This window comes from Lycium ferocissimum, chromosome 8 (assembly GCF_029784015.1).
Source record: "Lycium ferocissimum isolate CSIRO_LF1 chromosome 8, AGI_CSIRO_Lferr_CH_V1, whole genome shotgun sequence".
Lineage (NCBI taxonomy): Eukaryota > Viridiplantae > Streptophyta > Magnoliopsida > Solanales > Solanaceae > Lycium > Lycium ferocissimum.
Window position 1 is genome coordinate 17795377 of NC_081349.1, and position 24006 is coordinate 17819382.

Genomic DNA, 24006 nt, shown 5'->3' on the forward strand with positions numbered 1-24006 from the left:
CGAACCACACGATATAATTTTAATCGAACTGAAGCATTTTTTTTTTCACTTGTAGCAAAAGTTCAACAAAGGCCTCTAATGGCAATGTAGATAGAATTTAAACTAAGAAGCTAAGTCTGGAACTGAAACCAAGAAAATAATGCTGTTTTTCAGTTTCAGAAGTGGGTTTTCAAATTATTCATATCAACAGCTATTAGCCTATTAAGGAAAAGATCAAAAAATAAGGTAGAAAAATCAGATCTTTAACAGAAAAAGCACACAACAGTACTAGTAATACTAAAGGAGAAGCATATTACACCAAAATAAGGAGGAAACATGACAGGAAAATAGTGAAAATAAATGAAGAAGACAACAAACCCGCGACCCGCCGCATTAGTTTTTCAAAATATTGTTTCAAACCCGCCCCGCATAATGTCAAAACAGCCCCGCCCAGTTGCCATCCCTACGGGTACCTGAGCCAGATCGAAAGCGTTTTCTAGGTTTCTTTCTCAATCATGAATCGTTCATGATTTGGTGTGTTTAAAGTCACAAACTTTTTTGTTTTCATGCCGGAGGGTTTACAGGTGTGTAATTCCAAAATAATGAGGATCACACAAAAAAAGAAGCAGAAAAAACAGTGACAAAATATTTGCCCTGCGTAGAAAACTACAGAATTGACAAGGGGATCTAACAACTAATCCAAACAGATTTGCCTCGCTAGAACGAGAAGGAAATACATGCTCTACAAGGCATATGATCTCACTTCAGCTCTCATGGTTTTTGCATCAAAGCTCGAGAATGTATTTGAATTTGCATCAGTTCATGCGATCACACTTGTCTCCTGGCACGAGATGCTAGGGCAAGCAGAATCTTTTTTCTCGGACCCTACAAATTTAGGCATCTCTTTAGGAAAAGCTAGGAAAGAAAAAAAAACCATTATCTGAGAACTGTTAACAATAAAGCAAAGGGGTAAAGACAAGTATATTTTGACGCATGCCAAACTATAGATATGTCATATGGAAATGCTGTTTATTTATTCCCCATAGTCACTTCCTTTTGACTTCACATCATGTGGAAATGCTGTTACTTATTCCCCGTAGTCCCTTTCCTTTTGACTTTCATCCACAAGATCCTGGATGTAATCAGCTGAAGACAAAAGAAAGGCCGCCTGAGCTCCCTCTTATCTCTCATCAGTGTAGATATGAATTCTTGCTCTTTCCAAACGAATGACTATGTGACTTTATACAGTTATAGGAGAAGGATTAATAAATGTACCTCAAAGTATACATACATTGAGGGAGCATACACGGATTAACATATCTTTTTGTTTCTATAAACTGATTAAAGAGAAGTTGTAATTTTAAGAATTGTCCCGTTACATCACGTAATATACTTTAAAGATTTCCTAGTCGGAAGGTGAATATAGTTTTGAGATAATCTTAAAAGAAGAGGTAAACTTCAGTTAAGACATACAAGTGCCACACAAGGAAGAAAAAAGACTTCAATTAAGCAGAAAAGAAAAGGCAGATGGGAGAATGCATGACCGAAAACACCCCTAAAAAAGGTGAGAGCACGAAGAAAAGAAACAATCATACTGTCATACATACAACAAAATCCAGAGCATTCAACTGAGATACTAGGTCTACAAGAATGATCAAATATCACATTTAATAAGAAACATACCATGGGTACTCCCAACTCTTTCAGATCATTGTCACCCATCTGCTTCAGTGAATACAAATCCACCTGCAGCACAGTTCAAGGTAAATATGCATAATAGCTGAAAAGAATTTTACACCTATGGGTAATCAACTATTCAATAGAAAAAGACACATTAACACATTGGTGACAAGAAAAATGAGTGAACTGAGTTTAAGGACCACATTAAATCAGCAAATCTAGTCCAACATAAAAGAAAACATGAATAGATACTCCCGAAACAACACTTTTATGTGGCTACCCATACACGAAAGACAGTCACATCTAAACTTGATAGACAAATAACGTGGGAGAGTTACAGCCAGCAGAGCTCCAATTAGTACTACAGTAGCCGCAACCTCAAGACAATCCTCATCCAAACTGCCAAGCTCGTCCAAATTCAAAAATATTACACCATGCAGCAAAAGTTACAAGTATTATAATAAGGTCGTTTTCTTATAAGGTATATTATAGTAAGGTCCATTAAGTACATAAACACAATACCGGAACCAGGCTTTGCCGTGGATAGGCTCGTGTTGGCACTACTCCTAGGAACAATGCACAGAAAATATCATCATGCCCTTTCTCCAGCAAGGAAACCACCCTTCTGTACGTTTCTTGCCAATTTTAGCTGCCCTTAGTAGTCACCCAGACCTAGTTCACTCTAATTGCTATCGTCCAAGACATAACACTGCCACTGTCAAATTCTAGTTCTGAATCCAGTAATCAAGTCACAGTGCCAACCTTAAACAGTTCTGTCTTCGGTTTTCTGTCCTCACACTGACTAGAAAAGAAGAATGTTACTGCTCCATTCTTAACTTTTTTCACCCAAATAGTTCAATTCTAAACTACATTCAAAAAGTGCTCTTGGTTCTGTCGTAATGCTTTTACTACAATCCTTTACAACCACAATTACTACTTTCTACCAAACTACTAAAACATAAAATCAAATTAACCATAAACAGTTACTCATCTGCCATTCTTCATTTCCCTGATCTAGGCCAACTTTACGGCGCAAAAGTAGGGAAATGTTTTCGTTCCGTGGATAAAACGAACTTCGTAGGTATTTGTTAATTCTCCCACGTCGGTTATAGGATGGGTGTTTGGACTCCTTATATGGACATGGGAAATCCTCCCCTCATGAGCTTGCTTTTGGGGTTGAGTCAGGCCAAAGATCCATTTCTTTACATGGTATCAGAGCCAGGCCCATCCCCAATTCTTTGTTCACCGATGTTGGGCCCCCATATCATATTGTCCACGCTCCAGTTAACTAGGCCTGGGCGTGCGGGGGAGTGTTAGTTCTTCCAACTCGGTTGTGGGATGGGTGTTTGGACTACTTATATGGACATGGGCAATCCTCCCCTTATGAGCTATTTGGGATTGAGTTAGGCCCAAGATTTATTTCTTTACAGTATTTTGATGAATCAATTGCAAAAACGGAAACTCAAAGTGGTATTCTCTTGTCACACTTGCGCCATCAAGTAGATATAAACTCTGTATTTCTCGAATGTTCACTACTTAAAGCAAGTAACCATATAGAGTAGCTTGAATGCAAAACCCAATCCTCAATATCTCATAACTGAATACGAACTGTATAGATCTTCTACAAGTTTTAGGGAAACAGATATTGCAGAGTTCTAATGGTATAGAGCATTCATTACATGCATGCCTTGATTGCTAATCTTAAACATGCAATGATGCTTAATATTAACAAAGTTGAGATAGTAAATTCAATAATGTTGCAACTGAAACGATATTAAAAGGTGTGGACATACTTCCTCAGCCTTGAAATGGATTGCATATTTATCTAGACCCAAAGAGTGCAAAAAGCTATCAACAGTAGGTTGATCCTCAATCTGCAGTGAAGGGAAGAAAAATAACTTTTAGTGACCAGTAAACCAGATTCTTTATAACTTCTTATGTTCTTTTTAACCCCCAATTGTTTATCCATCATGCTCAGTATGCAATTTCTCAAGACATGGCTGTGATCTAATTTTTCAGACAAGAATGTAGAAATGTTGAATCACGTCAGTAGCCAAATATGACATTTTATCTTGGACAGGAATGCGAATACAAGCTCCATAGTTCCACTATCCAACATCAAACTTTTGCAAGACGCGGTGAAGTTTGTCTACTTTACAGGTGAATATTTTATTTTTTTGATAAAGGTAAGATTTTATTAAAATCAGTATCAAGATGATACTGTGAAAGTACAAGGAAAAAGCAGTCTAGATTACATTAGAAACCTAAGTAGTCTAGCATATCCACCATGTTATCTAAATTCATAACAACATTTCCATCTTTCCAATAATACAACTGGTGCAAACAACTACATTTCAAATATTGCAACTGCTCCTTTTTGCCTTCAAAACACCTCAAATTTCTTTCTTTCCATATAGTCCAAGCTATGCTAAGAGAAATAGCTATGCAGGTGAATAATTTATTAAAGAAGAATTAAGTCAAGAAGGTGCAAACTGCACAAACAGCAAAATGATTGTTAAGAACACAACCACAGAATATGAAGTGCCAAAAAATATTCAAAAAGGTTTATTTCAAGTAATTCTCAACAATGGATAACAGATGATCATATACAAACAAGGGCCTCTTTTATTTTTACTTTGGACAAGGCTAACCATTTTCCTTTTAGCAACTCTTATCCAGAAAAGATATGTTTCTACTAGCAAACAACTTGATGTTTATGTGCATCTGTTGTAATTAATATTGCTATGGAAGTGATGCAAAATAGCACTTCAATTATCAGAGCTCACGTACTTGAGGGCAGAAGTAGTTTGCATCCCTGGGAATAGGATAAATATGAGTAAAAAAGCTCACCATATAATCATCTAAGCTATCACATATCCGAACATGAAATTTCAGTAAAGGAGGAAACAAAGAAAAAGCAGAAAGTCAAGTAGATTGTACTCCATATGAACTTTTCTGCACTAAACTCCGCGATTGAGGGATTGGGGCACGCAATGGTGCGACAGTCTTTCCTGGTCCAGCAGGTTGGGATGTATTTGACAGGTAACCTGCAGAAGTCATGGGGCGTGAAAACTCAGAGACATCTTTCCTTGTGTATGAACTCAGGCTCGGATCATCATAAGATGTCACCAGAGGTCTTCTCTGCGGTTCCTCCCCTCTCCTTGGTGGTGAGATACCTCTAGAAGAACTAACAACTCCATCTGGGGATCTTCGCCTTAAAAGATCCAGTGTCCAGGGAGAATAAGAACTCCTTATCGAGTCCATCAGTGGTAAAGCATCTGCATTTCTTGTGGAAGGAGCTCGTCCCAGTATGCTCAAACTCCTGGACTCGGGTGTATTATACCTAACATCCTTTAGCTCTGGAGGGTGCCCTCTAAAATCCCTGGCGTCAGGCATGTACTGTCTTGAATCTCTGATTTCAGGCAAGTACTGTCTAGAACCTCTTGAATCAAGCATATGCTGTCTATCATCCCTTGGCTCAGGTACTCGTGGTCTATTATCCCTCGGCTCAGGTACTCGTGATCTATTATCCCTCATCTCAGATACTCGTGGTCTATTATCCCTTGGATCAGGTATGTGCTGTCGTGAACTAGGTTTTGCAGTTGAAGATTGAGCAGGCCTTGATAGGAAATCACGAAGATCCACCCCATTCTGCTGGCCATTGCTTTGACCCCGGTCAAGTGCAGTTTTCCGCATGATTTTATATCGCAGGTCATCTTTACCAAGCCGTGCATCTTCATCAAATCATAAGGAACAAAATTACCAGCCTTGAATTTGGTTGTATATACAACAAACATGAACATATAGTTGAGAAGCAGTGGAATTATTACCATCAATGCCACTAGAGGCACGAGAGCTCAATCTACTTCCATCTCCTCGCTGACTGCAAAATATGGAATGTGGATATTGTGTGTAAATGCATAGATTACAAAGGGGTCGCAATCACCTAATTCCATTCATAGGAAATTTTGTTTCAATGTACATCGCTAACAAAATATGTTGTTAATTTCAATTTACATAGAAATAAATTTACAATCATTAGTTTACTCTTCTTCCTTTTTTTTTTTTTTGTGATAAGGACAATCATTGGTTTTCTCCCAATCATAAAACGTTTTTAATTTCACTCTGTGGCGACATATTAACGCCAATATTAGGCATACAACCTTTATACGTTAAATCCTCCTTCTCAAAACATTAGGCATATAACCTAAAGCAAAAAGATCAAATCACACAGCTAAACTACCCGCACGGGTGGCTCAGTTGGTTGAGCATGGGACTTCCATAATGGAGGTCTCTGATTCGAAACCCCCTGCCTACGATAGCGGGGGATTTGCCTTCTGGACTGAGCTCGTCGCACGGGGCTAGTGCGGTTGTCTCTCCTGTGTGGTTTGCGGGCTATTGCCAGGAGCGGGGTTTTACCCTGTGCGCACCCAAAGGGTAGCGGCTGCGGGTTCCCTTGTCATCAACCAAAAAAAAAAAAAAAATCACAGAACTAAACTATTTCGAGGAAAACAATAGAGAGTTCACCGTTTATTATTGAATTCGGTCGTTGAATCTGCAATGGTACCTAGTCTATCTCTGACAGACCGTTTACTCCCAACTGCTGGAAAGGGATGATCTAATCCAGGTCCTGCTTTCTTTACCACCTTTCATTTTACAATGCAACCACACATGAAAATTCAAAATCAAAAATTTGTAACAAAGAAAATCGAATTACTCAACAACAGCTCCATAACACCATTTCCATAACGTAACGTAAAACTAATCCCCTCCAACCTAATAATGAAACATTTAAAGATAAATTCACTTTTGTTTTTCTGAAAGGTAACATACAGAGGTAAATTCACCTCATTAGCATCATATAGAGCTCTCTACTGCAATAATAACAAGTCATTTGTACATATAGCACGAAAAATAATCAAAAATGCATACGAAAAATTGCAATCACATACTGTTCTTACAGAATATCCTCCGGAACTGATAACACAGCATGAATTTTACATTTCTAAATTTAATAAATTACCTCATTATCATGATATAGAGCTCTCTATTACAATAACAAGTCATTGGTACATATAACACGAAAAATGATCAAAAATGCATTTAAAAAAAAATAAATCAAAATTACCACAAAAGAATAACATAAAAATTCAGACAGAACTTATGAAACAGCATCATTTCTCCATTTCCGAATTTCATTAATACTTTTTAAGCATAAAAACTTCAAAAAAGGCAAAAAAAAAAAATCAACATAAGGAAAAAACAAAAAGAGACACGAAAAGAATAAAAATTGCAATAGCGAACTGTTTCTACATAATAATAAATCCTCCGCAATAGATAACGCAGCATAACTTCTACATTTCTAAATTTAAATTACCACAAAAATATCATAAAATTCATATGAAAAAGCATCGTTTCTCCATTTACGAATTTCGCTACTGTTTTTTACGCATAAAAACTTCAAAAAAAAAAAAGAGAGAGACCTACCTGACCGCTACGTCCTAGCGTGATTGTAATTCTCGAGCTCGAATTCTCCGCCATTTTTAACAACTCCTAAACCCTATCTCAACAATCAACGTATAAACATCAAAAATCCTTTAAAAATTACAAGAAATAGAAGCTTCTTCGAATACTAAACATTGAAATCGGGCTTAGGGTTCCATCACTGAAAGAGATGCAAGGGAAAAAGAGAGTGTGTGTGTTTGTTTTGTGCCAAGTGTGAGAATAGATCCCCGGTGGATGAACACGTGACACCTGAGCGCGTGGAATTCAGATTCGTAAGTTGGGCTTTACAGAACAATGAATGAAGGCCCAATTGATGTAATGTTCGGCCTTAGTTATATGGGCTTTAAAGAAAAACAAAGGCCCAATTGAGATTCAGTCTTTATTAAATGGGCCCGAGTGTGTGTGTGTGTGTGTCACAGAAATATTGAAGCCCCAATTGATGTAATGTTCAGCCTTCATTAAATGGGTTTGTAGCTTCCCCTTCCATCTTGGGTCATTTTGCACTTTTGTCCCACTTTTAGGGTCTTTAGAAAAATTACATGGTGTAACTCATTTATACAAGGACAAAGGTGCAAATATACGCGTCAACTTTGCGATTTAGAGCGGATATACCCCTCGTTACAAAAGTGGTGTATATATACTCCTGCCGTTACAAAATGGTGCAAATATACCCCTCGTTACAAAAGTGGTGTATATATACTCCTGCCGTTACAAAATGGTGCAAATATACCCCTACCGTTATAAAATGGTGCAAATATACCCTTTTTGCTGATTGGAGTTTTTTTAAAAATCATTTAAGTTATTTTTAATTAAAAAAAATGTCACGTGACTTTAAAAAAAAAGTCTACCTATTTTTTTTTTTTGAGTAGACATATTTTTCTAAAGCCACATGTTAATTTTTTCTGGTGTGTCGGGTCTGTTCGTTTAAGAAAATATCTCTGTGACTTTAAAAAAATAAGTCTACTCATTTTTTTAAACGAACCAAACTCGGTCCACCAGAAAAAAAAAATACTATGTGGCTTTAGAAAAGTATGTCTACTAAAAAAAATGGATAGACTTTTTTTAAAGTCACATGGCATTTTTTTAATTAAAAATAGCCTAAATGATTTTTATAAAAAAAATCTAGTCAGCGAAAAGGGTATATTTGCACCATTTTGTAATGGCAGGGTATATTTGCAGCATTCTGTAATGGCAGGGGTATATATACGCCACTTTTGTAACAAGGGGTATATCTGCTCTAAATCGCCGAGTTGAGGGTATATTTGCACCTTTGTCGTTAATACAATGTATTTAGGCTGAATACATATGTGGCCCCTTAAACTTGTCCTTTTTTTTTATTTGAACACTTGAACTAAACTTTGTTCCTATTGAACTCTTGAAGTGTAGATAAAGTGTGTCAATTAGACACACATTGCTTACATGGCAGTATATGTGTAGTGCACTTATTCTAAGTGCGTCAAACGATGAAAGACATTCAAGAAAATATTTTTTCTCACCTCTTCACCTTCTCTCTCCTACCGCGACCTCCTCCACCAACCCGCCACCACTACCACAACCATCCGTACCGATACTGTCATCACAAATTACTGAACAAGACTCAAATTAAAAGAAACACAAACTACAGAATTAGAGCGACATTGAGTTACAAGAAGCCGGTCTATTTGATCAAATCAGAGTTAAATACAAGTGGGTATTGGCGACTATTTAATTATTGAAGTTATGCGGAGAAGAAGGTCGAAAATGGTAGTTGTTTTGAGGGTGGGTTTGGATCGGCAAGGACTAGGGTTAACGAGAGTATGGTGATGGTATACTTTTTGGCGAACAGTGGTGAACTAGAGAGAATAAGATGATGTTGGGTTTTGTCGGTAGCTTGTGTTGTGAAAGGTGCAGTGTTGTAGTAGAAAGGTTGTAGGAATCGATGGTGAATGTGAATAATTTTTTAGAGGATGGAATGGAAGCTTGAGTGGTGTTTTTTTTTTCTTTTTTTGGGTTGAGGTGCTCGTAAAGGTGATTTAATTAGGGAGATTCATTGGCCAGCCATGGCAATGACAAAAAAATATGTGGAAGAAGAACATCTCAGGGAAATTGCAGTGGGGGTCGAGGGGGTATGACATGAGGAGGGGAGTGGTGTTTGGCAAAATTTGTAAACGAGAGCTTTTTTTAAAAAAACATTTCCACTTGTCGTGTTGTTATTTGCTCTTTTTGCCACATTAGAAGCACTTGACAGCATGCACTTATGTTCTACTACAGACTGTGAGATTTGTGTCTAAAAACACATTTGGGCTTGGGTTTAGGTGTTCAGTAGGAACAAACTTTAGTTTAAGTGTCTAAATGGAAAAATCGGCTAATTTTAAGGGTTTACATATGTATTCAACCATGTATTTATCATATGTAAATGTACTTTTATAAGATTTCATTCATAGCTACAATGTGTATTTTATATGTGTTGCTACAAAGTTGAAAGAGAGTGTTAGTACACATGGTAATCCGAACCTTGAAGAAGAAACTCCATTGACAGCCGTAGGAGAAAGCTTCAAAGCTTAAGTTCAAATTGTAAGTTTTTGAAATTGTTACTATTTTTAAATGGGCGTTGTTTTAAAAGATTGGGTATATCATGAGGAGTTCATGTCTCAAATTTGAGGGATTATGATGCGGATTTGAGATGAATTTTTTTTTAGAAAGAAAAATTCAAGGCTGAAGATGAACAATTGAAGTTGCCCATCGCGATTGTATCAACAATCAACTTGTATTCATGAGATCAACCATACATTTTTATCAAGAATCAACAATAATACATTCACATAAATACAGTGCAAAATAAAAGGGTGTATACATCCAATAGCCTGCAATTTGGTACATACATGTATAATCAAGAAGGCATTGTATGTGTTGATAGTATTTAGGGCCTGTTTGGAAAGCCACCAGGTAATTAGAATTGGGAGTAATTACACAGTTTGATCTATTTGTTTGACCTATTTGTTTGACCAAGTAATTACTTGGTTAGGTGGGAATTGGGTGTAATTGAGAGGGTGTAATTATACTCTCCAATTCTCAGAGGAGTGGGGGTGAGAATTCGGTGTAATTACACCCTGTAATTACAGGAGTCCGCAACTTTTTTAACCCAAAAAGTGTCAAAAGGCACCATAATACCTCACTAAGAAAAATAGTAACCGAACTACCTTTTGCGCAATAGGGGTTTACTAAAAACCCCAGCCCTTTATTCAAAAAAATAGTTTTGAAATTCACGTTCTTTCCGTACTTTGACCAAAGATTAGTCATGTTTAAAAACGCCGGAATATCAATATTATGTATAGAACTTGATATCTTTTTCTGTGAACAATAATGTAGGCTCAACGCATCAAGTATACCTGTACGTTTGGATAGTCCTTTTAGGGGTTGTAAAGTATCTCGAAGTAAGTTTTGTTTGTTTGGAAACTTGTTATCTTTAGGATTAAGTGTTTTATTTTATAGGATTTTGATTAATTTAAGACGTCGCACGAGCTATTATTAAACGACAATAAAAACTAAGACAACTAATTATCATTAAGAAAATAATACCAAAAAAACATAATATTAACATAAAACGTACATTTTATTTACAAATACACAATCTCCATCCCCCTAGGTCCCACATGTGGGAGGCTTTAGAATAACTTTAGGCCTAAAGCGAACCCCGCCACTCCCACCACTCTTACCATCATCTCCATTCCCCCTTTACCTCTTAATTTGTACACGCTCTATGGCGTGATCATCCTGTATTCCCTTCCTAGGGGGCTTGTTCAAAACATGCTTCCTATGGGAGATGACGATGCCGAAATGTGATCTTCAGGAGATGACTCTGTCGGAGCAGGAGACGGGTCCACAGGCGCAGGAGAATGTACCTGAAATAACATATAATCAATTTAGTTTATTTTTATACTAAACTAAACATAAAATAACATATAAACAATTAATTTAGTACATTATTTTATTGTAAAAAATCAAACCTATGTATCGACGAGCTCCTGAGATGGCTGCCTAGAGGGCTCATGAGCTGGCTCCTCAGTGGTCTCCTGAGTGGGCCCCGGAGCTAGAGATGTAGATAGTGCCGGAGCAGGAGACGGGTCCACAGGCACAAAAGAATGAACCTGAAATAACATATAAACAATATAGTTTAGTTCGACAGACCGTACCCTGCAATAGATCATGAGTTGGCGCTCGCACCCGGATGACGGGCGGCGGTGTGCGGGTGATGGCGAGAACATGTGATGCGAAAATAAATGCGGCGTATATACGGTATCGACGGACGCTGCGAAGTCAACGGGATCTGCGAAGTCGACGGCGGCAAGAAGTCGACGGGGGCCGGCGGGGGTAGAGAGCACGGCGGTAGATGGTCGTCGGGCTCGCCCCTACTTTGACCACAAGCGCTGCGGCCACCCCCTGCGCGACCAGCCTCTGCGGCCCTGCCGCCTCGGCCGCGACCCTGCCGCCCCTGCCTGCCGGTCACCGGCCTCTGCAGCGCGACCACGACCGCGGACCACCGGCCCCCGATGCGGGACCTGCGGGAACGAGCTCGTCGACGCGTCCGACTCTCGCCGCCCTCGTGCATACCACCATCGGCTAGCTGAACCATCCGCGCTGCATATCTCGCTGTCTCGAGGGCATCCATATGATCCAAGCTCTCCCAGCGCATCCTCTGTATGGTCCGTAGCTACATTTGTTTTGCAAATATTAATGATTGAATAAATTTGTAACTTAATACATAAAATGATTAATTAATTTTAAGACTAATAAAACTTACCAACGCCTCATACTTCCTGCGAGAGCTGCATATCATTGGCTATCTGTATGAGGCCTTGCGGGGTTGCCAATCAAGCTGCGAGTGATCCGCGTGTATCACTACATGTATGTTTGGACCGGAGTCGCATGTCCGACCACCGCTAGCGTCTCCATCCTCTGATCCCAACAGTGGAACTGGAGCTTCATAAAGGCACACGCCATGCATCAGTGACGACCGTACGCTCGTCCCGTTTATAATGGTCATGCTCCCAATCAGCCTGCTCAGGTAAATCCTGTACATGGCCGAACTGTCGTAAGACACGGTCGGTCGCGTGATCCTCAACGATGTCCACATGTATCAACAGACACCACGACCTCTACGAGGCCTCACCAGCCCTACAAAACACCGATAGCTGATCCAAAATCTGATCATACGGCGTCCATATAAAAGCCTGTAAAAATAATTGAATTAGTTAACAATAAAAGACTAAAATAGTAAAAAAAAAAAAAAAAAAAAAACATAATAATGTTAAATTAAAAAAACTTACCGTGTCCGACGTCATACGATCCAGCTGATCCCTGAACGGGAGAATGCTGTGGTACATATCCACATCTCGGATTACGCCTCCTCTCGTCGATCTTCGCGCTTATGGCATCGCCTCATCAATATAGTCGAGCGGAGGGTCAGCAGCTATGGGATAAAAAGGTCTCATCCTAGTCCACACCCATATCTGAAAGGATCATTAAAAAAATATTTTATTAGTCGTCGTTTCAAAAAGCTATATTTAGAATAAAATTACACACACTTAAATATAGTACCTGGAGGAGCGGGCAAAATGCAGCGACATCGGTCCTCTCGCCCATAGATGCTCGACGGAATCCGCGATACATGAAAGCCAAAACAACAGCGCCCCAACTGTAACATCCCAACTCGCCCAAATGCTCCAAAAAGGGCAAATACCTCAAGCTCACATGTGAACCCGATGTGTTCAGGAACAAGATGCCCCCGAATATGACGAGAAGGTACAGAAGAACACGTCGGTCAACATCAACCTGAGGTGTGTCCTCTGTAATCGGATACTGCATGTCTACGAGGCGCAAGTGATCGAAGAGGGGATGCATCAACAACCGACTTTGTCCCCATATATGACCCTCCTGAGGCGCGAAACCAGTGAGCCTTGTCAACTCCTGCCGATACGACGACATCTGCTGGGGCTCCTGAATAATCAAAGCGCCCCATCAACCTGGAGACCGTAAAGGACCTCCACATCCTGAAGGGTGATGGTGGCCTCACCAATGCGGAGATGAAATGTATGGGTCTCCGGTTGCCATCGCTCAATCATGGTCGTCACAAGAGCCATGTCATGCTGTACGTGACCAGCAGCGACGCAATGGTAGATACCGCCCTGATATAGTATCTCTAAGACATGAGGATGTAGGGGTCGAGCTGCTAAAATATCCCATGCTTGTTCCATAAACCTAGGACGGACCAAGCAGGTGGGATCTACATCCGAATCTCATACTAGCTGGGACTTATGTTGCTGATGTAGATAAAGAACCTCTGGATCGAAGGGCCCCGGATGAAGGGGGGCGGGGATCCATGGAGGTGTCGTATCTGTTTTACGCATTTTTAATTAATCATTAACATGTAATATTAAATATGCAATCTTTTATCAAAAAATTATACTAAGGATGTTCAATCCTAAACTAAAGATGTTCAGACCTAAACTAAGGATGCTCAATTATACTAACTAACTAAGACTTTAATGGGAAATTATATTAACTATCTATATTTGCGAATTAATAATTGTTAATTAATTATTATACTAACTACAATTAACTAACTAATATTATATTAATGCTATTTTAAATCTTAAACTAGGGATGTTCAAACCTAACCTAAGGATTAAATATAATTAATTAACAAATATAATCTTAAGGATATTAAGGTTTAACTAAGGATGTTCAATTATACTAACTAACTAAGACTTTAACGGGAAATTATATTAACTATCTAAATTTACGAATTAATAATTGTTAATTAATTATTATACTAACTACAATTAACTAACTAATATTATATTAATGCTATTTTAAATCTTAATTAACTAGGGATATTAAAATCTAACCTAAGGATTAAATACAATTAACTAACAAATATTATCTTAAGGATATTAAGGTTTAACTAAGGATGTTCAAACCTAAACTAAGGATGTTAAATCCTAAATTAACAAATATTTCATAAATAAAAATATTAAGATTAACAATTCATTGTCATACAATTAACAATTAGCTAGCAAATAATTAACAATAAACAATTAATTAATGAAACTATTAACAAATATTTAATAACTAATTAATAAATAAACAATTAGTTAATCCGACAATTAAGAAATACGAAATAAATAATCAACAAATAAACAATTACCTAACAAACAATTAACAATTAATTAATAATTTTTTTATAAAATTTTTTAATAAAAAGGTGCAGCCATTTGCGCACAAAAAAAGTGCGCAATTTTTTTTTTCGTAATCCGCAACTATTAGACAACAATCATGCTTAGGATAGTAATATATTTAACAATGTAATACAAAATTCGTAGTGAAATACCTAGAATGAAGGTGGTTTTTAGTTTTGAAATCGAGTTTTACGCCGCTATTCGAGATCAAAGTTTTCAAACTTATTCTGCGCTTCGAATATCTGAGAATATTGATTTTAAATAAAAATAACGCGAAAACGATGTTTTTTTAATGTGGGGACCACTGAAAATGACCTTGAACGTCGTTTTTTTTCTTCTTTTTTTTTGAAAATGGTGGGGCTGTCGGGTGGGGAAGACGAGTGGGGTTTTTAGTAAACCCCTTTTGCGCACTAATTTAGTGCGCAAAAGGTTGTTTGGTTACTATTTTTTTAGTGGGGTATTTTGGTGCCTTTTGACACTTTTTGGGTTAAAAAAGTTGCGGACTCGCAATTACAGGGTTCCATTTTAGTTTCTTTCTTTCTTTTTTGTTTTATTTTAATTTTCTTTTCTTTTTTAATTCATTTTTATTTCTATTATTTAATTTCTTTTTTATTTTCACTTTTTAATTATTATTTTTTAAATATACTTTTCTTTTTATATTATTTATCTTTCATTTCCTTTCTTCTCATTCCCAACATTTACTTCTTGTGGTTCCATGTAATTGCTCGTATTTTTTTAATTTTTAATTTTATTCGTTTAGCATAAATGTGTTATTATCCTAATTTTTGAAACTACACTTCTTAATATTAGAAAGAATGGATCATTAACAAACTTGACATATAATGAATGATGTTATCAAAGTAGAATTTCGTTGTGAATGAGGTTATTGACTTATATTTTCCCTTTCTTTTGAATTATATATATTTACTTAAGTTACGTTGAAACTTACTTATGTTATGTTGGAATTTGACATAAGAGTATTATGTTAAACTTTTTCTTTTGGATTGTGAATTTAGGTTATATTTTCAATTTTAATTTATTTGCTTTAGTATTATTGACTTGTTATTCACATTCCATGCAGTTTATTTTTCTCTTATAATTGATAGATATTTTTTGTTAAACATTTGAATAATGTTATGACATTATATCTATAAATATTAATTTTTTTTGTCAAACATCCAATCCATGATGTTCTCACAAAAAAGTTTGCTTTTAATTTTTATAACTAATTAAAATTAGAATATTGTTAATTAATATATTTTCAGGAAACAATGTGTTGTTAAATACCTAATTTAATATCACTTATATAGGACGTATTTTCGAATATTTATTTTTAATTTTTGATAATTAAATTTTATTTTTAAATTAAACTAACTGTGTAATTACACTTGTTTAACCAAACAGCACGCTTGTAATTACACTGTAATTACATTATGAGAAACAAACAGGTCGTTGTAATTACAATACTTGTAAAAAATAAACTGGATTACTTTCTTTATGTGAATTATCGATGATGACTTTCTTTATTCATTTTTTTTTTAATATATATATTGTGGCTCTGGAGTGTAAGGAAAGTAAAGGTGATATGATTTTCTTCTTTTTCAAATAACTTTGGAGAGATTGCATTGGTTAACTTCGGGAAATGTTTATTCCATTTTCACTTTCTTAACTAGACGATTGGAATAACTCTCACACCTTGATGACATTAAGTTGCTTCTTCCCTCTTGTCTTTTCATCCAACCAGACATACTTAAACTACATATAGGTAGCACACGACTTAGTCCTTTTCCTTCCTGCATAGAGGTGAATATAGCGTTGTGGCACCGGATTATCCAGTACATCCGATGTTGAATATAAATTTATGTATAGATTAAAAAAATCCATCACAATAGCCATAAGTAGTAGGCCTGAAGCAATGATTTTAAAAATATAATGAGTTTAATACAATAACGTTAGCGGTTGGACCCATATAGCTTAAATTTTAAATTCGCTTCTGTAATACTTATACTCCCTTAGTTTAAGTGACGTTATTTGACTGCTCATGGTGTTTAAAAAGAAAAAAAAATATTTTGAGATCCGTGATCTTCAACATACTATGATACTTTGTGTCTATAAAACTCGGCATTAAAAGATAACTATTACGTTTAATGTCAAATTATTTTCAAATATAAATAAGTGCTATTATTTTATTTTTTTTTATTTTTTTTTAAAATCAATTAAAAAGAATAGAGTGTAACATTAATCAAACGCATAGAGTATAACATTATTTAGGACCATTAGAGCTATGAGAAGTGCATTTTCGTGGAGAACTAGGTTCAGAATATTGTTGCAAACAAACACAAAAATATTGATTTTATCTCCACGAGCAGATGAATGAATAGTACAAGAAAAAAGGTATTTTGCATCAGAGATACATGAGAATAAAAATGAGAGAGAATGATAGATATTTTTAGTTTGAATCCCAACAAACAAACATAATCATCTCTTTGGAGAATAAGGTTACTACGGACAAGATTTGATGTAAAACCAATGTACGTTTCCCATTTAACACCTAAGAGGTTGTCTTTCTGTCTATCCTTTCAACTGTTTATAATTAATTACTCTGGCTATACTACCATATCTATTTTTATGGAAATTTCAATTTAATACAGGCTTATGAGTTACAAGTTCTTTGCCTAATGAGTGAAAATGTAAATAATAGCCTTTTCATTAGTTTCGAATTCCAGCAAAAAAAAAAAAAAAAAAATTTTTTTAGCATAGTAGTATGTAAGATGTGAGTAAATCAAGGATTAAAAGAAGGCTTCAAAGTTCAAAGCAAAGATCTCTATTAAGACATTTTGTGAATTCATCAGTAAAATTTCATGAATTATGCAAAAAATTAAAGGTATTCATGGTTTACACAGCTTTTAAAATTTCCTTTTCAATTTATAGAATCTGTAATGCACTACTAGTTAATTGAAATGTTGAAGACGCTAGCTGCAAACCAAAATTTTCTGATTTGGAGAATTTCCAAAATGTAATGAGATTTCTCCAAAAATCTGAATTAGAGATAATAGTAGAAAATGTGAATTATTTGATAGGACTCATTTACAACTATGCACACACCAACTAACCTCTAAAAAATCACAAGAGATAGCCAATAGGCCATCAAATTTACGGGAAATCAGCCAAACCAAACCTTAAAATACAATATATTAGTAAGTTCCATATGTTCTTTTGTTGCCAAGTAGATTAGACAACCAACAAATATGAAGTTAAAAAAGGTAACATTTCATAATTATGAATAATGGTTATAACTAGCTACATCACTACTATCTTTGAGATTGTAGCATGAGCTGGAAAAACATTGTCAAAGCTTGCTTTTTTTAGAGTGTTCACTCAAAGAAAGTGAATTAGAAGAAGGAAAGAGAGAAGATTATCCTTTTTCATAATGAAAGAAAAATAAAACAATTAATCAAGAACACACAATTCCGGGTCTCCAAAATTTATTCTATATATTGATATGTTTCACCCGTCATCAGTATAATCACATTTATATAAAACATGAATTATATCTTAAAAGATAGATATTACCGAAATATCAATCCAGAAGAAGCAAGTAATTGTTGAAACAAAAATAGATCTCACTAATGGCCTACACAAATATTATGAAGTTAAGAAAAGAATGAATAGTAGAACACTTTCATGAAGAAAAGTACATCATCATATCCTCGAAACAAACATTTATTTTATTACATGATTATAGAAATATTCAGAAACTCACCAGCTCCTTGATATATTCTAGTTACACCAACATAGCATATAACTCGAACCAAACAACATAATAATGATGTATCACACAAAAGAAAAGAAGAAAAAAAAAAGGGAGAGGGATCCAAATGAATCTCTCAAAAAACCAAAACCAAAACTAAAGCAACAAACTCATCACATATCATGGGATGATATCGTGCTTTAATTTCTTCCTAACTTGCTAAAATAAAAACACTCATATATAAAAATATATAGACTAAAAATAGAAACAAAGAAAATGAAAATTATTTCTCAATCTCGTACACAAGATCTAACGAATAGTATAATTTATCGGACCAGCAGGCTTCAATTCCCTGGGAGAGAAAAAGAAAGAGAGAGCATAAAAGAAGACGAAGAAATTAGCCATAATATTAATTAATTAACCTTCTTCACTCATATTTGTGAAGTAGCTAGCTAGGGTTTCTTCTTCTTCAAACTGCCCATCTTCAATCTACAAGAAAACACCACTTTCTTCTTGTTTTTCTCTAACCCTTTTTTTCTTTCTCCTTATAGATGTGATCTTTAAGGTCGTTGGCTGAATTTTCACAAGGTAAAAGAAAAAGGGTTTATGATGAAAGTGAGGGAATAATGATGAGATCGAGAGGTTATTACAGGACATGATGATTACTACAAGGTGTATTTTTCTTGCTTTGGATTTGAGAAATTAGAGAGAGAAAAATTATAGATGTAAATTGGTCTCAAGAACCATTCAAAAAAGTTATTTTTTTTTTCCAGTTACCAAAAATAAAGTTTATTTTTTTCTTGATCTTGATTTCTTATACCATCATGAGACAGAAAGAGTAAGAAGGTAGAGAGAGAGAAAGAATGAAGAGAAACAGCTTATATGCTTTATCTTTTCTTGAAGTTATGCGACTTTCCTTCTATTTTAATGTGAAAAAACAAAAACAAAAAAAATCCAAGAAAAAGAGACTTTATTTCACTTTTCTTGGGCTAAGTTTAAGAGACTTTTTTTTTATCTTTTTCCTTTTCACTAATTATAGTTGATGGGGTTTAGCTTCAACTAGGCACTTTACCCTGCAATCAAGCGTAATTCTCTTTATCGACCCTTCCTTATTAGGTCAAAGCCAAGTGTCAACTTTTTGTATCATAAGTACTTCTAATGCCAAATTATTAGTAATAGTTTGTTTTGTTTGAAAAATTCACTTAAGATCTAGTGTTTATTCAGAAATGCACTTTAGTATGTAAACAATATTTGAAAAATTAACCTTAGATTAGTATATATCCAAAATTTCAAATGAACCAACTTCTAAAATTAGACATTACGTTCATTAAAAATGTTAATACTACATAATTAAAAAAGAAGAAGCTTATGAATGATATATTCTTGATATAGCGGAAGCTTTAAAAATAGGAAAACGTCATTAAACATCTTAAAAGGAGAGAAACTCTAAAAATGAAGAGATAATATTATACAATAATGGAAAAAAAAAATCGAAGTCAATGCCCTAAGGGCAGTTGCTCCTTGGTCAATGATCATGAGGAAATTACTCGATTTCTCGCTTGCGTTTTTTCTACTTTCGTATCTAGCTAAAGATTCAATTGGTGACCACTGGATTAGTCAAGATTACTATTACAACTGAAGAAATAATTGATCATGAAAGTTTATATTAATTATCTTATCTAAAAGTTTAAACTATTTGAAAGAGTACACTGTGCAATTACTTCACTATATTATGTCTCAACAGTGTCCTACTACTCTCACATGTCAGACATGATTTTTTTTTTCATTGGTCAAAAACGTTTATTTCGTTTCTCCATTTAGGGTCACGATAAGATTCTAACACAAAATTTGTGCATGCTCTAATATCATGTAAAATGCATAACCATATCATTTAAAAGCGAAAACTATATTGGGAAGCTCGGACTCTAATTCACCAGAACAGTAAGGTGGCAAAAGGATCGGCTACCAAGGATCATATGAGACAAATATTTATAGTTCCTAATCCTAATGAAATCACATGTAGAAATACTCTAGCGACACGGTGAAGAAAATCATGTTTACAATTTCTTTTTCTTACTATGGACACTAATTAAGTACTTCCCAACAAGACAATAATGAAAATAATAAAATGATGATATAATGATGATCCGTTAAGGCTAAACCTAACCTGTCATACCAAGCAAGTACATAATCTAAATAAATGAAAAAGAAAACTGTATTGTTAGTTACTAGTCTCTAGAAAATTAAATTTTAGTTACTAAATGTGCTGGGACCTTACAACTTAGAATTTTACAGAAATAAAACCCTCACTAAAAGTGGCAGACATGATAGAAGTATGTTACAGCAAAAAGGCACGATATATATAATAAGGGACAAAGAATAGAGAGTTCATTAAAAAGTTAGATGACATATTGAAAAGTAAAATCAACTTGTAAAAACTATTAGGTACAAATTTGTTTGGAAGCTAAGGTCAATGGTTTAACCTTTGAGGATCTTTTCTTTTTTTCTAAAACAAGTACACTATGCTAAGGGAATAATCTGATGATTCACTTTTTTAACAGATCCAAAAAAGCCAGTGTTACATAATATATTCTGCTATAGTTAAAAAAGAAAAAAGTGGTTTTGATTTCATATCAACCCAAGAAATTAAATCACCTTCCCACTACCCCTTTGTCTTAATTACTTTACGTTTGACTCTAACAAAAGTTACCACTTTCCATTTTACTGGTTTTATATTTTACATTTTTTTTGTCTACATCTTTTTCTTCTTTTCATTAGGGATGATAATAGTAGGTGGCGTTTTCTTCTGATGTCATGCTAGGTAATCCGAAGTAAAATAAGATGCTGCTCAAGTTGTGACCAATATTATTTCTACAATTATTTTATGTGCATGACATCTTGTGTTCGGACCTGAAACTTGAAGTTTTAAAACTGTATACATATATGTACAATAGTGAAAATACGAAACTAGTGTTGAATGTTTGTTTATTAGAGAAAATAACTAAGACGTCCGAATATAAATACACGTATATGATAAATATTATGATATCGCATCTACACCTGAATGTTGTGTAATAATTAAAATTGTTTATTTTTTGATATAGAATTCAAATGAGTTACATATAAATATTATGTTAGAGAATATATTAAATTGCATTATGTTATATAAATTCTTTCTTTGATGATTCACACTCAAAAGGCTGTCATTGGTGGCTGACAACAGTGATAGCTTGTGGTAATAGTGGTCGTATGGCAAAATTTTGCAAAGGTGATTGTGTAGTGGTGGACTGGTGGCTATAGAGGCCAAAGGTGATGGATGTGCGACGATGGCTAATGGTTGTTGTGGGGGGGGGGGGGGGGCACGGAGTTGGTGATGATAGAGGTAGTTACCGGTGGTGACTAGCAGTCGGAAGCTGGTCGGTAGTGATTGACAGTGGTGTTATAATGGAGTCATGTAGTGGAGATAGTCACTACAACACAGTGTATCTATAGCTACGAACTACGTTGTAGCTAAATATGAAAGTTTCTGTGGCTAAACACTTTAGCCACAAATTTTTTTCCCGTAGCATTCGTAGCAAAATATAGCGTGGCTAAAAGTTAGCTACAAGCTTTACATGTTTCGTGGCTAAGGCCTAATACTTATTGCCACAAAATTCTTGTGTTGTAGCTATAATGATAAACCTTTTTGCCATGAAAAATATATTTATAGCAAGTAATTCCTTTCTTCTGCCACGACCAATCAAATCTGTGGCTATTTTTTAATGCAGTCACGAGGTTCTTAATGTCATAGCAAAAAAAAAAAAATTTATTTGCCACACAAATTCAGATTTTGTGGCTAAACTACTCTCGTGGCAATAGTACTCGCGTTTAGCTATGAATTCAAAAATTCATAGCAACACATTGAAGAGTTTGCCACAAGCACTTTTATGTTGTAGCTAAGAAGCCATAGTTTTAGATACAATTCACAAATCTCGTAGCTACAAATTGGAGAATTTGCCACAAGCAATTTTAGCAACAAGAATTTATATATTGCAGCTAAGAATCCATATTTTTAGCATGAAATGTATAGAGAAATATAGCAAAAGATTTTCAATTGTTTTAATAAACGCTATACGTTAGTAAGAAGATATAATTAAAGGTTAGGTTCAACAATTCCTTCAAGATGAATTAAAATAGTAAAATGTTTTTCTATTTCTACTCAAACATATCCGTACGCTTTTACAAGACAGAATAGTTTCATCACGTCCCAGCAAATCCAAAATATGTTAACTCTTCTACAACATGGATAAAAAATTTGAAGAGAAAATTAGCTAATGTGAGACTGGATAGTGATGTAGTCATCAGTGGACTGAAGAGAAGTGAAACCTAAGAAGTGCTTCAATGCTTTTTCAATACCAGGTCTCTGTGGTGAATAACCTACATGAAGAGAGTCCTTAATATGGCAAGTTGAGAGCCATTAGTAGATTGTGCCAGATGCATGAAAGACATTTTTTTCTTGAGGACCTTCAAGAGAAAGTGAGCAGCAGGCACTCCATAAATCATCTCACCAAGAAACATCATTGAAACCTCCTGATTCAGCAGGACCGTCACCTTCTGTTCTGATCTGTATATACATAAATGAAATTCACTCCATAAGTTTCCTATACATTAACTAGTTAAGACTTTTCAGTCGCGTTTAAACTACACAACAGTGTCTTTGCTAGGTAAGAGTATGCCAGATATAACTGGTTTCTTTAAGATCTTAAGACTCTTAATGTGATGTATGTACTAAAAGAGCACAAACTATTCAAAAAATAAGCTTAGCAGTTCTTTGTTCGAAGCACAACACTAAGAAAATACTACCAACCTCGTAAGTTGCATTCTTCTCAGTATTTGATAACTGGAGTTTCTAGGTCAGAAATCGTGTAAATCCTTAAGTTCATAATTGCCAAAAATTTATACTCTCAAATAACAAAGTTTGAAAAAAAGACCATAAACTATGCCAGTTCAACATGAGAACTGTTTCGTAAAGCATATAGAAAGGGAAGTACCATTTCTGGAATCCAAAGAAAGATGAGCTTTTTCTTGGTAAGTTGCATATCAAATGGCTGCAGATACTCACCCTATATCCACTGATGATCAAGGTTATTGCGTCTCACCAACTCATTTTCTCTCTGCAAGTATTAACAAAAATATTAACTACTAAAAATGTAAGCAATACCTACTTTAATAGAGAGATTTATTAGAGTTTCTGGATAAAAATAGATAAGCAGGAATACCTCAAGAAACTATGCAGCTATAACAAAGAATCTTGAAGTTTAGCCAACTCATCGAGGTCCCTTCCATTGACAAGAAGATAATGTGAATATTAAATGCAATGACCAGGGGAATCTCATTGTACTCGCACTGGGTTCAGCTTCAAACAAGCTTAACTGCCTGTGTATGACGAGTTACATGGTGAATGATATATCCAATTAAAGGTTGTCGAGACTAGTTTCTAACGCAACAAACCATATTAAGATTATCAATGTTTGCAAAGAATCATCATCCCTCAAGCAGTTCCATGTGGAAACAAGCAAAACACTCTTCCAGAGTCAACACGGAAGCCATCTAACAGAGAGACAATGCTCTTAGTAAAGACGAAACAATATACAAAAATTGAAGGGACAAAAAGCTTGTACAGGCTTAGTACTACAGAAATCAAGATTTAACCGCTAATTCCCAAGGTATACAACAAAATAATTTAAACAAAACAAAAAAGAAATTATAGGAATTAAAATATGCAAAAACAGAACCCTAAATTGTTCTTTCATACTAATTAGAGATATTCATATAGTGAAAAGTGCCAAGAATTTAAGAGATATCCAAATCCAAGGAAATGGGTTAGGTCTAAGA

At 35.2% G+C, this 24006-nt stretch overlaps 1 protein-coding gene across 3 annotated transcripts; it reads right to left on the reverse strand.

The window, feature by feature from the left end:
• Positions 1-464: 464 nt before the first annotated feature.
• Positions 465-7357, reverse strand: LOC132067410 (uncharacterized). Of its 3 annotated transcripts, none has more exons than XM_059460631.1 (7): positions 7147-7357; positions 6187-6305; positions 5490-5542; positions 4600-5393; positions 3453-3533; positions 1663-1725; positions 465-864 (listed from the first exon to the last, which is right to left on the reverse strand). In XM_059460631.1, exons 1-7 carry the CDS (start codon positions 7198-7200, stop codon positions 808-810), a joined length of 1221 nt encoding a protein of 406 aa, XP_059316614.1. In that variant the 5' UTR covers positions 7201-7357; the 3' UTR covers positions 465-807. The 3 variants fall into 3 exon arrangements, with proteins under 3 accessions (XP_059316614.1, XP_059316615.1, XP_059316613.1); XM_059460630.1 differs by lacking the exon at positions 465-864 and adding an exon at positions 921-1125; XM_059460632.1 differs by lacking the exons at positions 465-864; positions 6187-6305; positions 7147-7357 and adding exons at positions 913-1125; positions 5903-6163.
• Between the last annotated feature and the right edge of the window lie 16649 nt (positions 7358-24006).